At 66.5% G+C, this 23043-nt stretch overlaps 1 protein-coding gene across 1 annotated transcript in view; it reads right to left on the reverse strand.

Annotated features, from left to right (window-relative positions):
• LOC104573996 (filamin-C) overlaps positions 1 to 22215 on the reverse strand; it is a gene marked incomplete at its 5' end in the record, with an annotated part of 86747 nt that extends 64532 nt beyond the window's left edge. Inside the window, 15 exons of the mRNA XM_088535086.1 lie at positions 1449 to 1609; positions 1680 to 1803; positions 3820 to 3963; positions 4053 to 4166; positions 5621 to 5814; positions 6753 to 6889; positions 7648 to 7774; positions 10239 to 10376; positions 11834 to 12034; positions 14447 to 14609; positions 15413 to 15490; positions 15578 to 15696; positions 17664 to 17814; positions 19736 to 19833; positions 21967 to 22215. Of these exons, the coding sequence (XP_088391212.1) occupies positions 1449 to 1609; positions 1680 to 1803; positions 3820 to 3963; positions 4053 to 4166; positions 5621 to 5814; positions 6753 to 6889; positions 7648 to 7774; positions 10239 to 10376; positions 11834 to 12034; positions 14447 to 14609; positions 15413 to 15490; positions 15578 to 15696; positions 17664 to 17814; positions 19736 to 19833; positions 21967 to 22215 (2198 nt within the window). The remainder of the gene's footprint in view (positions 1 to 1448; positions 1610 to 1679; positions 1804 to 3819; positions 3964 to 4052; positions 4167 to 5620; positions 5815 to 6752; positions 6890 to 7647; positions 7775 to 10238; positions 10377 to 11833; positions 12035 to 14446; positions 14610 to 15412; positions 15491 to 15577; positions 15697 to 17663; positions 17815 to 19735; positions 19834 to 21966) is intronic.
• Positions 22216 to 23043: the final 828 nt, after the last annotated feature.

Consider the following 23043-nt stretch of genomic DNA (forward strand, 5'->3'; position numbering starts at 1 on the left):
GGCATGGAGGACAGCACCCATGGGTGCAGAACAGAGTGCCAGATATGGACGGGAGCACCCATGGGTGCAGAGCAGGGTGCCAGGCATGGAGAGGAGCACCCATGGGTGCAGGGCAGAGTACAGGGTGCCAGGCATGCAGGTGAGCACCCATGGGTGCAGAGCAGGGCGCCAGACATGGATGGGAGCACCCAAAGGTGCAGAGCAGGGTGCAGGGTGCCAGGCATGGAGAGGAGCACTCCCAGGTGCACAGCAGGCTGCCAGGCACCCTGGGCAGCACCCATGGGTGCAGAGCAGGGCGCAGGGTGCCAGGCATGGAGGGGAGCACCCAAATGTGCAGAGCAGGGTGCAGGGTGTCAGACATGGAGGACAGCACCCATGGGCACAGAACAGAGTGCCAGACATGGACGGGAGGACCCATGGGTGCAGAGCAGGGTGCCAGGCATGCAGGGGAGCACCCATGGGTGCCGATCAGGCTGCTGGGGTGCCGAGCAGGGTGCCAGGCATGGAGAGGAGCACCCATGGGTGCAGAGCAGGGTGCCAGGCATGGAGGACAGCACCCATGGGTGCAGGGCAGAGTGCCAGACATGGACGGGAGCACCCACGGGTGCAGAGCAGGGTGCCAGGCATGCAGGGGAGCACCCATGGGTGCAGGACAAGGTCCCAGGCATGGAGGGGAGCACCCAAAGGTGCAGAGCAGGGTGCAGGGTGCCAGGCATGGAGGACAGCACCCATGGGTGCAGAACAGAGTGCCAGACATGGACGGGAGCACCCATGGGTGCAGAGCAGGGTGCAGGGTGCCAGGCACCCCGGGCAGCACCCATGGGTGCAGAGCAGGGCGCAGGGTGCCAGGCATGGAGAGGAGCACCCATGGGTGCAGAGCAGGGCGCAGGGTGCCAGGCATGGAGGACAGCACCCAAAGGTGCAGAACAGAGTGCCAGACATGGACGGGAGCACCCACGGGTGCAGAGCAGGGCGCAGGGTGCCAGGCATGGAGAGGAGCACCCATGAGTGCAGAGCAGGGTGCCAGGCATGGAGGACAGCACCCATGGGCGCAGAACAGAGTGCCAGATATGGACGGGAGCACCCAAATGTGCAGAGCAGGGCGCAGGGTGCCAGGCATGGAGGGGAGCACCCAAATGTGCAGAGCAGGGTGCAGGGTGTCAGGCATGGAGGACAGCACCCATGGGTGCAGAACAGAGTGCCAGACATGGACGGGAGGACCCATGGGTGCAGAGCAGGGTGCCAGGCATGCAGGGGAGCACCCATGGGTGCAGGACAAGGTCCCAGGCATGGAGGGGAGCACCCATGGGTGCAGAGCAGGGCGCAGGGTGCCAGGCATGGAGAGGAGCACTCCCAGGTGCACAGCACGGTGCCAGGCACCCCGGGCAGCACCCACGGGTGCAGAGCAGGGCGCAGGGTGCCAGGCACACCAGCAGCACCCAGGGTACCTGGTTGGCGAAGAGCACCATGATGGTGTAGAGGCCGGCGCCGGGCGGCGTGTACTTGACCGTGAAGGTGTCGTTGTCGTTCTTGATGATGTCGAAGTCGATGTCGGCCTCGAGCGGCCCCACGACGCCGGGCGCGCACTTGATGCCGATGCTCACGTCGCCTGCACGGTGCCCGTGAGCGCGCGGGGGGCACGCGCGCCCGCCCCGGCGCCCCCCGGCCGCGGCGCCCACCTTGCCCGGCCTCGCTGCAGTCCACGGTGAAGTAGGTGGGTTCTCCAGCCTTGAGCCCCGTCTTCTCCACGCCCGGCCCGTAGACCTTCACCCTGCCCGGGTGGCTGCCCTCGCCCACGCTCACCTGCGTGGTGGCGGTGACGCGTCACCCGCGGGTGTCCTGCGCCCCGCGGGCACGGCGTCCTGCGCCCCTGCCCGGCATCCGCGTCCCTGGTACCCAGCATCCCGTCCCTGTGCCTGGCATCCACATCCCTGGTACCCAGCATCCCGTCCCTGTGCCCAGCATTCCCATCCCTGACACCCAGCATCCCGTCCCTGTGCCCAGCATCCCCATCCCTGGTACCCAGCATCCCGTCCCTGTGCCCGGCATCTGCATCCCTGGTACCCAGCATCCCGTCCGCCTGTCCAGCATCCCCATCCCTGGTACCCAGCATCCTGTCCTTGTGCCTGGCATCTGCATCCCTGGTACCCAGCATCCCATTCCCATGTCCAGCATCCCCATCCCTGGCACTCTGCATCCTGTCCCCATGCCCGGCATCCCCATGTCTGGTACCCAGCATCCTGTCCCTGTGCCCGGCATTCCCATCCCTGGCACTCTGCATCCCGTCTCTGTACCCGGCATCCCCATCCCTGGCACTCTGCATCCTGTCCCCATGCCCAGCATTCCCATTCCTGGCACCCAGCATCCTGTCCCTGTACCCGGCATCCCCACTCCTGGCACTCTGCATCCCGTCCCTGTGCCTGGCATCCCCATCCCTGGCACTCTGCATCCCATCCCTGTGCCCAGCATCCCTATTCCTGGTGCTCTGCATCCCATCCCTGTACCCAGCATTCCCATCCCCGGTCCCCAGCATCCCGTCCCTGTGCCCGGCACCACCATCCCTGGTACCCAGCATCCCATTCCCATGTCTAGCATCCCCATCTCTGGCACTCTGCATCCTGTCCCTGTGCCCAGCATCCCCATTCGTGGCACTCTGCATCCCATCCCTGTACCTGGCATTCCCATCCCTGGTACCCAGCATCCTGTCTCCGTGCCCAGTATCCCCATTCCTGGCACTCAGTATCTCATCCCCATGCCCAGCATCCTCATCCCTGGCACCCTTCATCCTGTCCCTGTCCCCAGCATTCCCAATCGCTGGCACTCTGCATCCTGTCTCCATGCCCAGCATCCCCCATCCTTGGCACCCTGTTCCCATGCCCAGCATCCCCATCCCTGGCACCCAGCGTCCCGTCCCCATGTGCAGTGTCCCCATCCCTCCCACCCTGCACACGTGGTACCCTGTTCCCATGTCCAGCATCCCCATCCTTACCCCCTGGGATCCTACCCCCATGACCAGCATCCCTATCCCTGGCACCGCGCATGCCTGGCACTCTGTCCCCATATCCAGTGTCCCCATCCTTTGCACCCTGTGTGTCTGGCACTCTGTCCCCACGCCTGGCACCCTGGCACTGTCCCCAGCACCCTGTGGGCCTGGCAGCCCATCTCCATGCCCGGCATTCCCAGATCCCGGCACCTGTTCCCAGCATCCCGTGTGCCTGGCACCCTGTCCCCATGCCCAGCACCCCTGCTCTGCTCTCCTGACACCTTGTCCCCAAGGCCAGTGCCTCTGTCCTCGCATGCCGGGCACCCTGTCCCCATGCCCAGCACCCCCATCCTCGGCACCCTGCGTGCCCCACACCCTGTCCCCTTGCCCGGTGTCCTTGTCCCCGTGTCCTGTGTCCTTGTCCCCATGCCCCATGTCCTTGTCCCCGTGCCCCACACCCTGTTCCCGTGCCCCATGTCCTTGTCCCCGTGCCCCGTGTCCTTGTCCCCATGCCCTGCCTCCTTGTCCCTGTGCCCCACACCCTGTCCCCGTGCCCGGCGTCCTTGTCCCCGTGCCCCGCATCCTTGTCCCCTTGCCCGGCATCCTTGTCCCCATGCCCCACGTCCTTGTCCCCGTGCCCCACACCCTGTCCCCTTGCCCGGCGTCCTTGTCCCCTTGCCCGGCGTCCTTGTCCCCATGCCCCGTGTCCTTGTCCCTGTGCCCTGCGTCCTTGTCCCCTTCCCCCCCGTCCTTGTCCCCGTGCCCCACACCCTGTCCCCTTGCCCAGTGTCCTTGTCCCCGTGCCCCACGTCCTTGTCCCCATGCCCCTCACGCACGCGGAAGGGGCTGCGGGGGGTGTTGACGCCGCCCCAGGTGACGATGACCGTGTGCTTGATGGGCTTGGTGGGCACGTAGACGCAGTGGTAGGTGCCGTCCCCGTTGTCCTTCACCTTGATGTCGATGGGGAAGCCCTCGGCGTCCTGCGAGGTGGCGGCAGCGGTGAGGCCGGGCGGGCGCCCCGGGACCCCCACGTGGCACCCCGGGACCTGTCCCCGTCCCCGTCCCCTACCTGGGCGTAGAGCTTGAGGTCGCCCTTGCCGGCGCCGCGCGTGTCGATGGTGAACTCGGCCGGCTTGTCCACGATGCAGCCCGTGGGCTCCAGCCCCGGCCCGAAGGCCTTCACCTGCGGGCCAGGGCATCAGCGGGCACCCCGGGCACCCAGGGGACACCCAGGGGACACCCAGGGGTGCCCGGATGGGGAGCAGGGTGCAGGAGGTGCCTGGATGGGGAGCGGAGCCCTGGGGTGCAGGGGGTGCCAGGATGGGGTGCAGAAGGTGCCATATGGAGAGCAGGGTGCAGCAGGGTGCAAAGGATGCCCGGATGGGGCAGGGTGCCCAAACAAGGTCACCGATGCAGGGGGTGCCAAGAGGTGCAGAGGGGCCCTGGGTAGGGAACAGGTCCCAGAAGTGCAGAGGGTGCCCAGGTGGGGAGCAGGGTGCAAGGGGCACCCGGGTAGGGAGCAGGGTGCAGGAGGTGCCTGGATGGGGAGCGGAGCCCTGGGGTGCAGGGGGTGCCAGGATGGGGTGCAGGGGGTGCCCAATGGGGAGCAGGGTGCAGCGGGGTGCAAAGGGTGCCCGGATGGGGCAGGGTGCCCAAACAAGGTCACCGATGCAGGGGGTGCCAAGGGGTGCAGAGGGGCCCTGGGTAGGGAACAGGTCCCAGAAGTGCAGAGGGTGCCCAGGTGGGGAGCAGGGTCATGGGGTGCAGAAGGTGCCTGGATAAGGAGCAGGGTGCAAGGTCAGGGGGTGCAGGGGGTGCCCGGATGGGGAGTGGGGCCCTAGGGTGCAGAAGGTTCCTGGATGGGGAGCAGGGTGCTGGGGGTGCAGGGGGTGCACAGATGGGGAGCAGGGTGCAAGGTCAGGGGGTGCAGAGGATGCCTGGATGGGGAGCAGGGGGTGCCCAGGTGGGGAGCAGGGTGCAGGGGCACAGAAGGTGCCTGGATAAGGAGCAGGGTCAGGGGGTGCAGAGGGTGCCCAGATGGGGAGCAGAGTGCAGAGGGTGCCCAGATGGGGAGCAGAGCCCCGGGGTGCAGAAGGTTCCTGGATGGGGAGCAGGGTGCAGGGGCACAGAGGATGCCTGGATAGGGTGCAAGGGTGCCCAGATGGGGAGCAGGGGGTGCCCGGATGGGGAGTGGGGCCCTAGGGTGCAGAAGGTTCCTGGATGGGAAGCAGGGTGCTGGGGGTGCAGAAGGTGCCCAGATAAGGAGCAGGGTGCGGGGTCAAGGGGTGCAGAGGGTGCAGAGGGTACCCAGATGGGGAGCAGGGTGCAGGGGGTGCAGGCGGTGCACAGATGGGGAGCGGGGTGCAAGGTCAGGGGGTGTAGAGGATGCCCGAATAGGGAGCAGGGAGTGCCCAGATGGGGAGTAGGGTGCAGGGGTGCAGAGGAAGCCCGGATAGGGTGCAAGGGTGCCCAGATTGGGAGCGGAGCCCTGGGGTGCAGAAGCTGCAGGGGATGCCCACATGGGACACGGTGCCCGGAGCAGGTCCGTGCCCGCAGTTGCAGGGGAGCAGGATGCAGGGGCTCAGGGGGGTGCCCGGATGGGCAGCAGGACCCCGGGGTGCAGGGGGTCCCCGTCACCTTCTCGGGGAAGCAGTCGTGGGCGGCGGGCAGGATGTGCGCGATGAAGGGGCTGTCCTTGATGTCCTCGTCGTCGCACACCACGTGCACCGCGTACTCGCCCGGCTCCGTGGGCCAGTAGCGCACGTCGCACGAGCCGTCGCCCTTGTCGTCGCACTCGATCTTGGCCTGCGACGGGCCCTCGATGGAGAAGCCTGTGACAAGGGGACGCGGCCGTCAGCGCCCAGCGAGGGGCTCCGCGCGGGCCGCGTGTCCCCAGCGCGGGGATGCCATCGTGGGCCGCATGATGGTGGCCCCTGTGGCCCCATCGTGGTGGCCCCTGGTTGGAGATCCAGATGGGTGGCCCCCAAGTTGAGCCCATGTCCCTGCCACGGTGTCCCCTGGGCTGTGGCCTTGTCCCCTCCACTGCGTCCCCTGCTCCAAGCCCATGTCCCCACCATGGTGTCCCCCTATCCATGCCCATGTCCTCAGCACAGTGCCTCCAACCCAAGCCCACGTCCCCACCATGGTGTCCCCCTGGTCCATGTCCATGTCCCCACCATGGTGTCCCCCTATCCATGCCCATGTCCTCAGCACAGTGCCTCCACCCCAAGCCCACGTCCCCACCATGGTGTCCCCTGGTCCATGTGCATGTCCCCACCATGGTGTCCCCCTATCCATGTCCATGTTCTCCACACGGTGCCCTCCAACCTGTGCCCACGTCCCCACCATGGTGTCCCCCTGGTCCATGTCCATGTCCCCCACCATGGTGTCCCCCTATCCATGCCCATGTCCTCAGCACAGTGCCTCCAACCCAAGCCCACATCCCCACCATGGTGTCCCCCTGCTCCATGTCCATGTCCCCACCATGGTGTCCCCCTGTTCCAAGCCCATGTCCCCACCATGGTGTCCCCCTATCCATGCCCACGTCCTCAGCACAGTGCCTCCAACCCAAGCCCACGTCCCCACCATGGTGTCCCCCTGCTCCATGTCCATGTCCCCACCATGGTGTCCCCCTATCCATGCCCATGTTCTCCACACGGTGCCCTCCAACCTGTGCCCACATCCCCATGACGCTGCCCTCCAACCCACGCCCGCGTCCCCGCCAGGCCACCAGCTGTCCCCGCGGGCGGCCCGCGCCGCCCGTGCTCACCCAGGGTGCCCACTTCGGTGCCGATGGCCTCCACCACGAAGTCGGCCGACTTGCCCACCATGCCCGTCTCCAAGCCGGGTCCCCAGGCCCGCACCTTCTGCGAGCCGGGCGCCGGTGCCACCTGCACCTCGAAGGGGCTGCGGCGGGCGAGAGCGACGGCTCGCACGCCTTGCATGCCCATGCACACCCTTGCACACCCATGCACGCCCTTGCACACCCATGCACGCCCATGCACACTCTGCATGCCCTTGCACAGTCTGCACACCCATGCATCCCCTCTGCATGACCCTGAGCCCTCCGGCATGCATGTGCATGTGCCTTGCATGCCCCCTGTGCACCCATGCATGACTCTTGCACACCCCTTGCACACTCCTGCACACCTATACATGTCCCTTGCACACCCCACACACCTTTGCATGCCCCTTCACGTCCCTGCAGACCTGTGCGTGTCCCTGCGTGCACCTTGCTCATCTTTGCATGTCCCTGCACGCCCCTTGCACACTCCTTCAGGCCTGTACGTGTCCTTTGCACACTCATTGCACACCCGTTTCACGGTCATGCATGCCTCTTGCACACCTCTGCAAGTCTATGCATGTCCCTTGCATGCCCCTTGCACACACCTGCATGTGTCCCTTGCACACCCCCCACACCTTTGCATGTCCCTGCATGCACCCTGCTCATCTCTGCATGTCCCTGCACACCCCTTGCACACTCTTTCAGGCCTGTGCGTGTCCTTTGCACACCCCCACATGCCTTTGTATGGCCCTGCACACCCTTGCACGCCCCCGCACACCCATTGCATGGCCGTGCATGCCTCTTGCACACTCCCCAGGCCTTTGCACGACTCTGCACCCCCCTTGCACACTCCCCGTGCCCTTGCACGCGCGCGGCTCACCTGCGGGGGATGGCGTAGCCGCCCCACGTGATGGTCACCACGTACTTGCCGGGCACCACGGGGTAGTACTCGCACTCGTAGACGCCGTCGCCCGCGTCCCGCACCTTCACGGGCTCCTCGGTGCCCTCTGCGCGGGGACACGTCAGGGCCACCGCGGCCACCGCGCCACCCGGCAGCCACGCGTGCACGTTTGCACTCCCCTGTGCTCTGCCATGCTGCAGGGAGCCCCTGCCATGCACATGCATGGGCATGGCTGCATGTGTGTGCATGACTGTGTGTGTTGCTGCATGCATGTGCATTGCTGCATGAGTGTGCATTGCTGCACGTATGTGCATTGACACACATGTGTGCATTGCTGCATGCATGTGCATTGCTGCATGTATGTTCATTGATGCATGGGTGTGCATTGCTGCATGTATGTGCATTGACACAGGGGTGTGCATTGCTGCATGCGTGTGCATTGCTGCATGTGTGTTCATTGGTGCATGTGTGTGCATTGCTGCGTGCATGTGCATTGCTGCACGTATGTGCATTGCTGCATGTGTGTGCATTGATGTACGTATGTGCATTGCTGCATGTATGTGCATTGGTGCATGTGTGTGCATTGCTGCGTGCATGTGCATTACTGCACGTGTGTGCATTGACGCAGGGGTGTGCATTGCTGCATGCATGTGCATTGCTGTACGTATGTGCATTGGTGCACGGGTGTGCATTGCTGCGTGCATGTGCATTGCTGCACACATGCACACCGTCACAAGCGTGTGCGAACAGCCGTGTGTGCAAACCCACGCACACTCTGCCCCCCAGGCCCTGCCATGCATATGTCTGGCTGCACACATGCAATGCTGCACATATATGCATTGTTACATGCATGTGCATCGCTGCACACGTGTGCACTGCCACATTCACGTGTAAACAGCCACGCACGTCATCCCATGCATCCCCAACCCCACAGGACCCTGCCACGTTCACACAGGGCTGCATGCGTGCACTGTTGCACGTGTGCATTGCTGCATGCACGTGCATCACCTCGCTCTGCCACACGCGTGTGCAACAGCCGCGCGTGCGATCCCGCACACCCGCAGCCCCGCTGCACAGCCGACGTGTGGCTGTTGTTCCCCAGGAGGGGGCAGCACTACCCCGCGCACACCCGCACTCATGTCCCCATGCACATCCGTGTGCACCCGTGCACACCCATAAATACCCGTGCACACGTCCCCAGGGTGTCACCACGTACACCCACGCACGCTCACATATAGCCGTGCACACCCATGCACACCCACACATGTCCCCAGGGTGTCCCCATGCACACCTGCACACACCCACATCCACGCACACCCACGCGCACATCCCCAGGGTCTCATCCGTGTACACACACACACTCGCATACACCCGCGCACACCCATGCACACGTCCCCAGAGTGTCCCCCATGCACACCCGCTCACGTCCCCAGGGTGTCACCGCATACACCCACGCACACCCGTGCACACCCGCGCACGTCTCCAGGGTGTCACCTGCACACACCCGCATACACCCGTGCACACCTGCGCACATGTTCCCAGCGTGTCCCCCATGCACATGTCCCCAGGGTGTCACCATATACATCCACACACCCATGCACACCCATGCACACCCACACATACGTCCCAGAGTGTCCCCCATGCACACCCGCTCACGTCCCCAGGGTGTCACCGCATACACCCATGCACGCTCGCATACACCCATGCACACCCATGCACACCTGCACACATGTCCCCAGGGTGTCACCGCATACACCCATGCATGCTCGCATACACCCCCGCACACCTGTGCACACCCGCATGCATGTCCCCAGGGTGTCCCCGTGCACACCCGCACACACGTCCCCAGGGTGTCACCGCATACACCCATGCATGCTCACATACACCCACGCACACCCGTCCACACCTGCATGCATGTCCCCTGCGCACACCCACATACACCCATGCATACCCGTGCACGTGTCCCCTGTGCCCACACACATGTCCCCGGGGTGTCCCCTGTGCACACCCACACACACCCACGCACACTCGCACACACGTCCCCAGGGTGTCCCCTGCGCACACCCACATACACCCATGCATACCCGCACACATGTCCCCTGTGCCCACACACATGTCCCCGGGATGTCCCCTGTGCACACCCACACACACCCATGCACACCCACGCACATGTCCCCTGTGCCCACACGCATGTCCCCGGGGTGTCCCTGTGCACACATGTCCCCAGGGTGTCACCGCATACACCCACGCATGCATACATCCATGCACGCTCGCATACACCCCTGCACACCCGTGCACACATGTCCCCAGGGTGTCCACCTGCATACACCCATGCACACCCGCGCACGTGTCCCCGTGCACACCCGCACACACGTCCCCGGGGTGTCCCCCGTGCACACCCACACACACCCATGCACACCCGCACACACGTCCCCAGGGTGTCACCGTGCACACCCGCACACACCCATGCACACCCACGCACGTGTCCCCTGTGCCCACACACATGTCCCCAGGGTGTCACCATGCACACCCGCACACACGTCCCCAGGGTGTCCCCGCGCGGCACTTACTGGGCCCCTTGACCAGCACGCGCAGCTCGCCGCTGCCCGCGCCCCTCGTGTGCACCTTGAAGTCGGCCACCTCCTTGACGCGGACGCCCTTGGGCTGCAGCCCCCGGCCCGTGGCCCGGCACGCCGACGGGTTGCACGCTGCGGCACGAGGGTCACCCGGCGGCCACCGCGGGGACGGGGCGCCCGGGGACGGGGAGCCCGGGGACGGGGAGCCCGGGGGACGGGGGAGCCGCGGGGACACTCTAGGGGACAAGGGACCTGGGGACACCTGGGGACGGGGAGCCCAGGGGACGGGGGAGCCACGGGGACAAGGGGCCTGGGGGCACCCAGGGAATGGGGGAGCTGTGGGGACAAGGGGCCTGGGGCACCCAGGGGATGGGGGTGTCATGGGGACACTCTAGGGGACAAGGGGCCTGGGGTCACCCAGGGAATGGGGAGCTGTGGGGACAAGGGGCCTGGGGACACCCGGGAGATGGGGGTGTTGTGGGGACACTCTAGGGGACAGGGAGTCTGGGGACACCCAGGGGACAGGGGTGCCATGGGGACAAGAGGTCTGGGGATGCCCGGGGGATGGGGAGCCATGGGGACACCCAGGGGACGGGGGTGCCATGGGGACAAGGAGCCTGGAGATGCCCGAGGGATGGGGATGCCATGGAGACAAGGAGCCTGCGGCGCCCGGGGGACAGGAGTGACATGGGGACACTCTGGGGGACAGGGAGTCTGGGGACATCCAGGGGATGGGGAGGCCGTGGGGACAAGGAGCATGGGGGACCTGGGGGATGGGGGTGTCATGGGGACAAGGAGCATGGGGGACCTGAGGGATGGGGATGCCATGGGGACAAAGGGCCTGGGGTGCCTGGGGGATGGGGAGCTGTGGGGACACCCGGGGGATGGAGGTGCTGTGGGGACACGGAGGCTGGGGACATTCAGGGGATGGGGATGTCGCAGGGACAAGGAACCCGGAGATGCCTGAGGAACAGGGCTGGCATGGGGACAAGGAGCCTGGGGACCTGGGGACGCCCAGGGGATGGGGGCGTCGTGGGGACACCTGGGGGTTGGGGGTGCTGTGGGGACACTCTGGGTGACAGGGAGTCTGGGGACATCCAGGGTGCGGATGCCATGGGGACAAGGAACCTGGAGATGCCTGGGGAACAGGGGTGGCATGGGGACACTGGGGATGGGAAGTCTGGGGACACTGGGGATGGGGAGCCTGGGGACACCCGGGGGGACAGGGATACCCTGGGGACATCCTGGGGACAGGGAGCCTGCGGGGACAGGGGTGCTGTGGGGGTACCTGGGGACAGGGGTGCCATAGGGCCACTCTGGGACTAGGAGGTGACACAGGAACACCCCAGGGACAGAGGGTGCCCTGGGGACACCATAGGGCAAAGGGTGCCGCGGGGTTGCCCTGGGGACAGAGGGTGCCATAGGGACACCCTGGGGCTAGAAGGTGCCATAAAGACCACCCTGGGGACAGAGAGTGCCATGGGTCACCATAGGGCACCGTGGGGACCCTTCAGGGACAGAGGGAGCCATGGGGCCACCAGAGAACCATGGGGACCCATGGGGACACCCTGGGGACACCGCGGCCTCACCTTCCGCCACGTTGACGGTGAAGGGGCTCTTGGGGACCTGGGCGCCGGCGTAGGTGACGTAGACGGTGTGCGGCCCCTCGAGGACGGGCCGGTAGGTGCAGCGGTAGATGTTGTCCCCCTTGTCCTCCAGCATCACCTCCACCGTGTCCCGCCGGCCCTGCGGGTCCACGATGACCACCCCGACGTCGCCGGGGCCGGCCCCTGCCACGCGGGGACACGGCCTCAGTGCCACCGTCGGCACCGCGGGGCCACCGCGGCGCCAGGGCCACCGGGAGCCTCGCGGAGGGGACACGGGCTCCGTGGCACCTGGCACGTGGGGCCCTGTCACCGTGATGGGGATGCTCGGGCTTGGTGACACCTGGATGTGCCACCTCTTCGCCAGTGCAATGCCATGGTGACACCTGGATGTGCCATGTCCCCGCCATGGCAATGCAAAGGGCTCCATGCCACCTGGACAGGCCATGTCCCCATCATGACAATACCTGGGCTCAGTGCCACCTGGATGTGCCATGTCCCCGCCATGGCAATGCCCAATTCAGTGCCACCTGGATGTGCCATGTCCCCATCATGACAATACCTGGGCTCGGTGCCACCTGGACATGCCACATCCCAGCTATGGCAATGCAAAGGGCTCCATGCCACCTGGGCAGGCCATGTCCCCATCATGACAATACCTGGGCTCGGTGCCACCTGGACATGCCACATCCCCAGTGTGGCAATGCAAAGGGCTCCATGCCACCTGGACAGGCCATGTCCCATGGTGGCAATGGCTGGGCTCGGTGCCACCTGGATGTGCCATGTCCCCATCATGACAATACCTGGGCTCGGTGCCACCTGGATGTGCCATGTCCCCGCCATGGCACTCTCAAGGGTTCAGTACCACCCGGATGTGCCATGTCCCCATCATGACAATACCTGGGCTCAGTGCCACCTCGATGTGCCATGTCCCCACCATGGCACTCTCAAGGGCTCAGTGCCACCTGGATGTGCCACATGTTCATCATGGCAATGCCTGGGCTCGGTGCCACCTGGATGTGCCACATGTCCACCATGGCAATGCCTGCTCTCAGTGTCATCTGGTCATGTCACCTCCCCTCTATGGCAAAGCCACAAGCGTGGGGCCACCTGACCACGCGGTGTCACGTCCTCGTGATGGCAGTGCCTGGGCTCAGTGTCACCTGGCATTGGATGTCCCCATGCTGGCATTGCCAAGGGGTCAATGCTACCCAGATGTGTCACATGTTCATCATGGCAATGCCAGGGCTCGGTGCCACCTGGATGTGCCATGTCCCTACCACAGACATGCTGCAAGCTCGGTGCCACCTGGACATGTGACATTGCCACCATAGCAATGCCATGGTGCCACCTGGACATGTCACATCCCCATCATGACAATACCTGGGCTCGGTGCCACCTGGATGTGCCATGTCCTCACTATGGCAATGTCTGGGCTCAATGCCACCTGGATGTGACCTGTCCCTCCTATGGCAATGCCAAGGGCTCGATGCCACCTGCATGTCACGTGCCCCCATGGCAACGCCTGGGCTCAGTGCCACCTGGGCACATCCCATCTCCACCATTAGCAAAGCTTGGGGACATGGCACACGTGTGGCAATGCCACAGCTCTGGTGTCACCCAGATGTGCCAAGGTGCCACCGTGACCCTGCAGAGCCACTGTGGCTGTGTCCCCGTGGCCATGTCCCCATGACCATGTCCCATGACCATGTCCCCACAGCTGTGTCCCCATGGCTGTGTCCCCGTGGCTGTGTCCCCATGGCCATGTTCCCATGGCCGTGACCATGGCCCCGTGACTGTGTCCCCATGGTTGTGTCCCTGTGGCTGCGTCCCTGTGGCCACGTCCCCATACCCAAGGCTGTGTCCCCACGGTCATGTCCCCGTGGCTGTGTCCCCATGGCCGTGTCCCTGCGGTCGTGGCTGTGTCCCCATGGCCATGTTTCCGTGGCCATGGTCATGGCCCCATGGCTGTGTCCCCATGGTTGTGTCCCTGTGGCTGTGTCCCCACGGCTGTGGCCGTGTCCCCATGGCTGTGTCCCCATGGCCACGTCCCCGTGGCTGTGTCCCTGTGGCCATGTCCCGTGGCCGTTGCCGTGTCCCCATGGCTGTGCCCCCATGGCCATGTCCCCATGGCTGTGTCCCCATGGGCATGTCCCCATGGCCGTGTCCCTGCGGCCGTGGCTGTGTCCCCATGGCCGTGTCCCCACGGCCGTGTCCCCGCGGCCATGGCTGTGTCTCCATGGCTGTGTCCCTGTGGCTATGTCCCCATGGCCATATCCCCATGGTCATGTGCCCGTGGCTGTGTCCCCATGGCCATGTCCCCATGGCCATGGCTGTGTCCTTGTGGCCATATCCCCATGGCAGTGTCCCCATGGCTGTGTCCCTATGGCCGTGGCTGTGTCCCCACGGCTGTGTCCCCATGGCCAAGTCCCTGTGGCCATGTCCCCGTGGCTGTGTCCCCATGGCTGTGGCTGTGTCCCCGTGGCTGTGTTCCCATGGCCGTGTCCCCATGGCCGTGTCCCCACGGCTGTGTCCCCGCGGCCGTGGACATGTCCCCAAGTCCATGTCCCCACGTCGTGTCCCCATGGCGATGCCCACCTGCCGTGTAGATGTCGAAGTAGGTGGGCTTGTTGGCCACGTTGCCGTGGGGCTCGAGGCCAGGCCCGCGGGCCGTCACCTTGCTGGCGTCACCCAGGGCCATGGCCACGGTGACGCCGAAGGGGCTCTTGTCGATGTTCTGCCCCGCGAACAGCACCGTCACCTGCGGGCACCGGCGTCAGGGCGGGTGGCACCCGGAGCCACAGGGACATCAGGGGGTCCATGGGGGCACCAGCCGGGGGGGCCCCCCCAGGGACCCCCCAAGCAATAGACAACAGGGACCCCAATGGGACCCCCAAAGGGGGTCCCCCAAAGGGACCCTGGAGATGTCCCCCAGGACCCCCCACAGGATCCCCAAAGAATCCGTAGAGATTCCCCCAGGGACCTCAATGGGACCCCCAAAGGGCCCCCAGAGACCCCCCCAGTACCTCCCATTGCAATACCCAAGAAGGACCCCCATGGGGCCCACAAAGTACCCCCAGAGATGCCCTCCAATGTCCCCAACGGGATCCCCAAAAATCCCCAGAGACCCTCCCAGGGACCCCAATGGGACCCCCAAAGGGCCCCTAGAGACCCCCCCACCCCAGAATCCCCAATAAGACCCCCCAGTATCTCCCATTGCAATACCCAAGAGGGACCCCAAAGGGGCTCCCAAAGGGTCCCAGGGACCCCAAGGGGACCCCAAAGTGCCCTCCAATGTCCCCAATAGGGCCTCCAAAGAATCCCCAGAGATGTCCCCCAGTGTCCCCAATGGGATCCCCAAAAATCCCCAGAGACCCCAATGGGACCCCCAAAGGACCCCTGAAGCCCCCCAGCAGGACCCTCCCCAGCACCCCCATGGCAATACCCAACCGGGACCCCTAAGTGCAACCCCCCAGGGCCCCTAAGGAGACCCAAGGGACCCCCCGCGCCGCTCCCTGGGTGCCACCAAGGTCCCCGCCACGTCCCCCCGCCCCGGGCACCCACCTTGTGCAGCCCGGCCACCTTGGGCACGTAGGTGACGGAGTAGGTGCGCTTCTTGTCGTTGTTGGGGACCACCTTGGCCTGCGGGGGACAGGGGACGGCTGCAGCCCCCCCGGCGGGACGGGAGGGCCCCCGCGCGGCGGAGGGGCCCAGGCGTCCGGGTCCTACCTCCTCGGTGTGGCCCTCGGGGTCCTCGATGTAGACCAGCACCTCGCCCAGGCCGGCCTCGAGCGTCTCCACCGTGAACTGCGCCGGCTTCAGCACCGTGTTCCCGAGCGGCTCGATCCCTGCGGGAACGCGCGGGGCTCGGGGGGCTGCGGGATGGGGGGCTCGGGGTGCACGAGGAGGGGAATGATGGGGGGCTCGGGGTGCACGGGCAGGGGAATGATGGGGGGCTCGGGGAGCTGCATGATGGGGGCCTCGGGGTGCACAGGGGGCTGCACAATGAGGGGCTCGGGGTGCATGGGGAGGGGAATGATGGGGGACTTGGGGGGCTGCGGGATGGGGGGCTTGGGGTGCATGGGGAGGGGAATGACGGGGGGTTTGGGGGGCTGCACAGCAGGGGGCTCAGGGAGCTTGGGGGGCTGCACGATGTGGGGCTCAGGGTGCATGGGGAGGGAAATGATGGGGGTTTGGGGGGCTGCGGGATGGGGGCTCAGGGTGCACGGGGAGGGGAATGATGGGGGGCTCGGGGAGCTGCATGATGGGGGCCTCGGGGTGCACAGGGTGCTGCACAATGAGGGGCTTGGGGTGCATGGGGGGCTCAGGGTGCATGGGGACAGGAATGATGAGGGGCTCGGGGTGCACGACGAGGGGCTTGGGTGCACGGGGAGAGGAATGATGGGGGGCTCGGGGTGCTGCACGACGGGGGCTCGGGGTGCACGGGGAGGGGAATGATGGGGGGCTCGGGGAGCTGCATGATGGGGCCTCGGGGTGCACAGGGGGATGCACAATGAGGGCCTTGGGGTGCACGGGGGGCTCGGGGTGCATGGGGAGGGGAATGACGGGGGACTCGGGGGGCTGCGGGATGGGGGGCTTGGGGTGCACGGGGACAGGAATGATGAGGGGCTCGGGGTGCACGACGGGGGGCTTGGGGTGCACGGGGAGGGGAATGATGGGGGGCTCGGGGTGCTGCATGATGGGGGCCTCGGGGTGCACAGGGGGCTGCACAATGAGGGGCTTGGGGTGCACGGGGGGCTCGGGGTGCACGGGGAGGAGAATGACGGGGGACTTGGGGGGCTGCGGGATGGGGGGCTTGGGGTGCATGGGGAGGGGAATGACGAGGGGCTCGGGGTGCACAATGGGAGGCTTGGGGTGCACGGGGAGGGGAATGATGGGGGGCTCGGGGAGCATGGGGAGCAGAATAACGAGGGGCTCAGGGGGCTGCACGATGGGGGGCTTGGGGTGCACGGGGACAGAAATGATGAGGGGCTCGGGGTGCATGACGGGGGTCTCGGGGTGCATGGGGAGCAGAATAACGAGGGGCTTGGGGGGCTGCACAATGAGGGGCTTGGGGTGCACGGGGGGCTCGGGGTGCATGGGGAGGGAAATGATAGGGGGCTCAGGGGGCTGCATGATGGGGGCTCGGGGATCAGCACAACAGGGTGCTCGGGGTGCCCAGGGTGCACGGGGAACAACACACTGGGGTGCTCAGGGTGCTTGGGAAGCACGGGGGTCAGTGCAATGGGGTGCTCGGAGTGCTCAGGGATCAGTACAACAGGGTGCTCCGGGTGCATGGGGGTCAGCATGGGGTGCTCAGGGTGCGCGGGGCACCCAGGGATCAGCACGTTGGTGCAGGGGGTTTGGGGTGCCCGGGGCACCCCCACGGCCCCAACCCAGCACCCGCCACCCCCTGCACCAGCGACCTGGCACCAGCGGGGAGCCCCAAGGGCCCCGCGCAGGGACCTCGTGACGGGGACCCGGCGGGTGCGGGGAGCTGCAGGCCCCGCGGGCACCATGGGCACCAAGGGCCCCGTGACAGGGACCCCATGACAGGGACGCAGCGGGCACGGGCACCATGGGCACCGCGGGCACCAAGGGACCCCGTGACAGGGACCGGCAGGTGCGGGCACCGCGGGCACCAAGGGCCCTGCTCAGGGACCCCATGACAGGGACACAGAGGGCGCAGGCACCGCGGGCACCGCGGGCACCATGGGCACCAAGGGACCCCGTGACAGGGCCCCGGCGGGCGCTGGCACCGTGGACACCAAGGCCACCAAGGCCACCAAGGCCACCAAGGCCACCGCGGGCGCACCTGGCCCGTAGGCGCGCGCCTTGCGCGGGTTGAGCTGCTTGGAGCGCAGCGGGGCGCCCGGCTTGAGCTTGGCCTTGGGGAACTGCGACAGGTAGGTCATGACCGAGTGCTCGTCCACGTTGGGGTCCACGATCTCCTCGGGGGCGATGACCTGGGCACCGCGGGGCCGTCAGCGCGCGCCGGGGACACCCCTGTGCCCTTTGGGTCCCCGAACCCCCCTCCGTCACCAGGAACAACCCGGGACCCCTTTATCCCCCCATGCCCAGGGTGCCCCTTTACCCGCCACAGTCCCCTCAAAACCCAGGGACCACCGAGGGTTCCCCCATGATCAGAGACACCCCGAGGGCCCCATCTGCCCCCCCAGGGACACCCCATGCTCAGAGACACCCCCCAAGACCCCCCTCTGCCCCCCAGGGTCCCCTCCATGCCCAGGGTCCCCTCTATCGCTCCCAGGGTCCCCTTTGTCCCTGGTGGGGTCCCCTCTGTGCCCAGGGACCCTCTCAGCCTCCCTGGGACATCCCCACGTCCAGGGTCACCCCAAGGACCCCCTCGACCCCCCATGGCCCCTCCAAGCCCTTGACCCCCCCCCCAGGGACCCTCCACTGTCCCCAAGGCTCTTCCCAACCCAGGGACACCCCAGGGACCCCTCCATGACCTGGGACGTCCAGGGAGGATCTGTCCCAGGGACCCCTAAGCTCCCAGTGTCCCCAGTGTCCCTGGTGTCCCCAGTGTCCCCACTATCCCTGCTGTCCCCGGTGTCCCCAGTGTCCCTGGTGTCTCTGGGATCCCCTAAGCTCCCAGTGTCCCCAGTGTCCCCTGTGCCCGCCAGGGTACCCAGTACTCCCGGTGCCCCCGGTGTCCCTGGTGTCCCCAGTGTCCCCACTATCCCTGCTGTCCCCGGTGTCCCCAGTGTCCCTGGTGTCCTGGGTGTCCCCTATGCTCCCACTGTCCCCAGTACCCCTGGTGTCCCTGGCGTCCCCAGTGCCCCTGGTGTCCCTGGTGTCCCCAGTGTCCCTGGTGTCCTGGGTGTCCCCTATGCTCCCAGTGTCCCCAGTGTCCCCAGTACCCCTCGTGTCCCCGGCGTCCCCAGTGTCCCTGGTGTCTTCGGGATCCCCTAAGCTCCTAGTGTCCCCAGTGCCCACCGGGGTCCCCAGTACTCCAGGTGGCCCCAGTGTCCCCAGTACCCCCGGTGCCCCCGGTGTCCCCAGTGTTCCCAGTACCCCTGGTGTCTCTGGTGTCCCCAGTGTCCCTGGTGTCCCCAGTGTCCCCTATGCTCCCAGTGCTCCCACTGGCCCCAGTGGCCCCACTGTCCCCAGTGCCCCCCGTGTCCCCAGTGCCCCTGGTGTCTCCGGGATCCCCTAAGCTCCCAGTGTCCCCAGTGTCCCCTGTGCCCGTCGGGGGGGGTCTCCTGGTGCCCCCAGTGTCCCCAGTACCCCCGGTGTCCCCAGTGTCCCTGGTATGCCCGGTGTCCCCCTATGCTCCCAGTACCCCCAGTACCCCCAGTGCCCCCAGTACTGCCGGTGTCCCCAGTGCCCCCATGTCCCTGGTGTCCCCAGTGTTCCCAGTATCCCTGGTGTCCCCAGTGTCCCTGGTGTCTCTGGGATCCCCTAAGCTCCCAGTGTCCCCAGTGCTCACCAGGGTCCCCAGTACTCCCAGTACTCCCAGTGTCCTCAGTACCCCGGTGTCCCTGGTGTCCCCAGTGTCCCCTATGATCCCAGTGGCCCCAGTGGCCCCACTGTCCCCAGTGCCCCCCGTGTCCCCAGTGCCCCTGGTGTCTCCGGTGTCCCCTAAGCTCCCAGTGTCCCCAGTGTCCCCTGGGCCCGCCAGGGTCCCCAGTGCTCCCAGTGTCCCCAGTACCCCTGATGTCCCCAGTGTCCCTGGTGTCCCCTATGCTCCCAATGCTTCCAGTGACCCCAGTGGCCCCACTGTCCCCAGTGCTCCCACTGTCCTCAGAGCCTCTCGTGTCCCCAGTGCCCCCCATGTCCCCGGTCCCCCTGATGTCCCCGGTGTCCCCTATGCTCCCAGCACCCCCGGTGCCCCCGGTGTCCCCGGGGTCCCGGTGTCCCCGTCACCTGGGGCACGCCGAGCCAGTCGTCCGCCTGTTGCATGGCCTCGCGCGCGTTCTGCACGGGCTGGTTCGGGTCCCAGCTCTCCCAATCCGGGCACAGCCCTGCGGCACCGTCACCGTCACCTGCTGTCCCCGCGCCCCGTCACCTGCCCCGGGGTGCAGAGACCCCCGTGCACCAAGTCCCTGGGTGCAGAGCCCCCCATGCACCCACAGCCCTGGGGTGCAGAGACCCCCGTGCACCAAGTCCCTGGGTGCAGAGCCCCCCATGCACCCACAGCCCTGGGGTGCAGAGACCCTCATGCACCAAGTCCCTGGGTGCAGAGCCCCCCATGCACCCACAGCCCTGGGGTGCAGAGACCCCCATGCACCAAGTCCCGGGGTGCAGAGACCCCCATGCACCCGCAGCCCCGGGGTGCAGAGACCCCCATGCACCAAGTCCTGGGGTGCAGAGACCCTCATGCACCAAGTTCCTGGGTGCAGAGACCCTCATGCACCCACAGCCCTGGGGTGCAGAGACCCCCGTGCACCAAGTCCCGGGGTGCAGAGACCCCCATGCACCAAGTCCCTGGGTGCAGCGCCCAACCCCATAGATTGTGCATGGGGGTGCAGCCCCCCAAAACCCCACACCTACCGCAGCGCCCAGGCCCCATAGGCCCAGACCTGCCCCACACCCTGCATGGGGGTGCGGAGCCCCCCTGCACCCCGGTGCCCCCATGCATGGGGTGCAGCCCCCGCTCTGCACCCTGATGCATCAACATAGGGGTGCAGAGCCCCCCGCCTTGTGCTGCAGCACTGCATGCATGGATTGCAACACCCGCTGCACCCTGATTCACAGGTTGCAACTCCCCCTGCATCCCAGCACCCCAATACATGGGTTGCAACCTCCCTTGTACAGGATGCAGCCCCGTGCACCCCGATGTCCCTCGCAAAAGATGCAATGCCCCATGCAGAGTATGCAATGCCCATGCAGAGCCCCCCTGCACCCCCATGCACGGATTGCAGCCCTCCTTGCACCCCGATGCCCCGGATGCAACCCTGTGCACCCCACACACCCCAATGCCCCACGCAGAGTCCCCATGCACCCCTGCACCCCCATGCATGGATTGCAACCTCCCTTGCACCCCGATGACCCCAGCACAGGATGCAATGCCCCATGCAGAGTATGCAATGCCCCATGCAGATCCCCCCACACCCCTGCACCCCCATGCACGGACTGCAGCCCCCCGTGCACCCCAATGCCTGCAGCACAGGATGCAATGCCCCATGCAGAATATGCAATGCCCCATGCAGATCCCCCCGCACCCCTGCATCCCCATGCATGGATTGCAACCTCCCGTGCACCCCAATGCCTCCAGCACAGGATGCAATGCCCCATGCAGATCCCCCTGCACCCCCATGCACGGACTGCAGCCCCCCGTGCACCCCGATGACCCCAGCACAGGATGCAACACCCATGCAGAGTATGCAATGCCCCATGCAGATCCCCCTGCACCCCTGCACCCCCATGCATGGATTGCAGCCCCCCCGTGCACCCCGCAGCTCCCTGCAGCGCCCCGCGCACCCCGATACACCCTGCACAGTATGCAATGCCCCATGCAGATCCCCCTGCACCCCTGCACTCCCATGCACGGATTGCAGCCCCCCGTGCACCCCAATGCCTCCAGCACAGGATGCAACACCCATGCAGAGTATGCAATGCCCCATGCAGATCCCCCCGCACCCCTGCACCCCCATGCATGGATTGCAGCCCCTCGTGCACCCCGCAGCTCCCTGCAGCACCCCGATACACCCTGCACAGTATGCAATGCCCCATGAAGATCCCCCTGCACCCCTGCACTCCCATGCATGGATTGCAGCCTCCCGTGCACCCCAATGCCCCGGGTGCAGCCCCGTGTACCCCGATGCACCCTGCACAGGATGCAACACCCATGCAGAGCCCCCCTGCACCCCTGCACCCCCATGCACAGATTGCAGCCTCCCGTGCACCCCGATGCCCCCCGCATGGGATGCAATGCCCCATGCAGAGTATGCAATGCCCCATGCAGATCCTCCTGCACCCCTGCATCCCCATGCACGGACTGCAGCCCCCCATGCACCCCGATGACCCCAGCACAGGATGCAATGCCCCATACAGAGTATGCAATGCCCATGCAGATCCCCCTGCACCCCTGCACCCCCATGCACGGCTTGCAGCCCCCCGTGCACCCCGCTGCCCCCCTTGCACCCCGCACTCACCGGGCGCGCAGTTGTCCACCAGGGCCCCCAGCGCCTTCCCGTCCTGCCAGTCGCGGTTGAAGTTGGTGATCGGCAGCTGCGGGACCTTGTTCTGGATCCAGCCCAGCAGCCGCTGCTTGGGCGTCTGGCGCCGCGCGTCCTCCTCGTCCTCGTCCTCCCACATGGGCATGGAGATGGAGTAGTGCAGGATGAGCGTCCAGATGAGGCCCAGGATCAGCTTCAGGTTGCCGTCCACGATGGCCTTGCTGTCTGCGGGGGGACGCGGGGGTTGGGGGGTGCCCCACGGCTGCCCCACGGCGCTGCACGCCTGTGCAAACCCATGGGGCGCCCCATGGCACTGCACCCCACATGCTGTGCACCCCACGGTGCTGCACGCCTGTGCAAACCCGTGGGGCGCCCCATGGCGCTGCACCCCACATCCTGTGCACCCCACAGCGCTGCACGCCTGTGCAAACCCATGGGGCGCCCCACGGCACTGCACCCCTATGCAAACCCATGGGGTGCCCCACAGCACTGCACCCCACGTCCTGTGCACCCCATGGCACTGCACCCCTATGCAAACCCATGGGGTGCCCCATGGCGCTGCACCCCTATGCAAACTCATGGGGCACCCCATGGCGCTGCACCCCACATCCTGTGCACCCCACAGCGCTGCACGCCTGTGCAAACCCATGGGGTGCCCCATGGCACTGCACCCCACATGCTGTGCACCCCATGGCACTGCACGCCTATGCAAACCCATGGGGTGCCCCACGGCACTGCACCCCACATCCTGTGCACCCCATGGTGCTGCACACCTGTGCAAACCCATGAGGTGCCCCATGGCACTGCACCCCATATCCTGTGCACCCCACGGCGCTGCACGCCTATGCAAACCCATGGGGCGCCCCATGGCGCTGCACCCCACATCCTGTGCACCCCACGGCGCTGCACGCCTGTGCAAACCCATGGGGCACCCCAAGGCACTGCACCCCACATGCTGTGCACCCCATGGTGCTGCACGCCTATGCAAACCCATGGGGTGCCGCATGGTGCTGCACCCCACATCCTGTGCACCCCATGGTGCTGCACGCCTGT

The sequence above is a fragment of the Tinamus guttatus genome, unplaced genomic scaffold, assembly GCF_059628265.1.
Source record: "Tinamus guttatus ecotype Peru unplaced genomic scaffold, ASM5962826v1 Tinamus_guttatus_pri_ptg000613l, whole genome shotgun sequence".
Lineage (NCBI taxonomy): Eukaryota > Metazoa > Chordata > Aves > Tinamiformes > Tinamidae > Tinamus > Tinamus guttatus.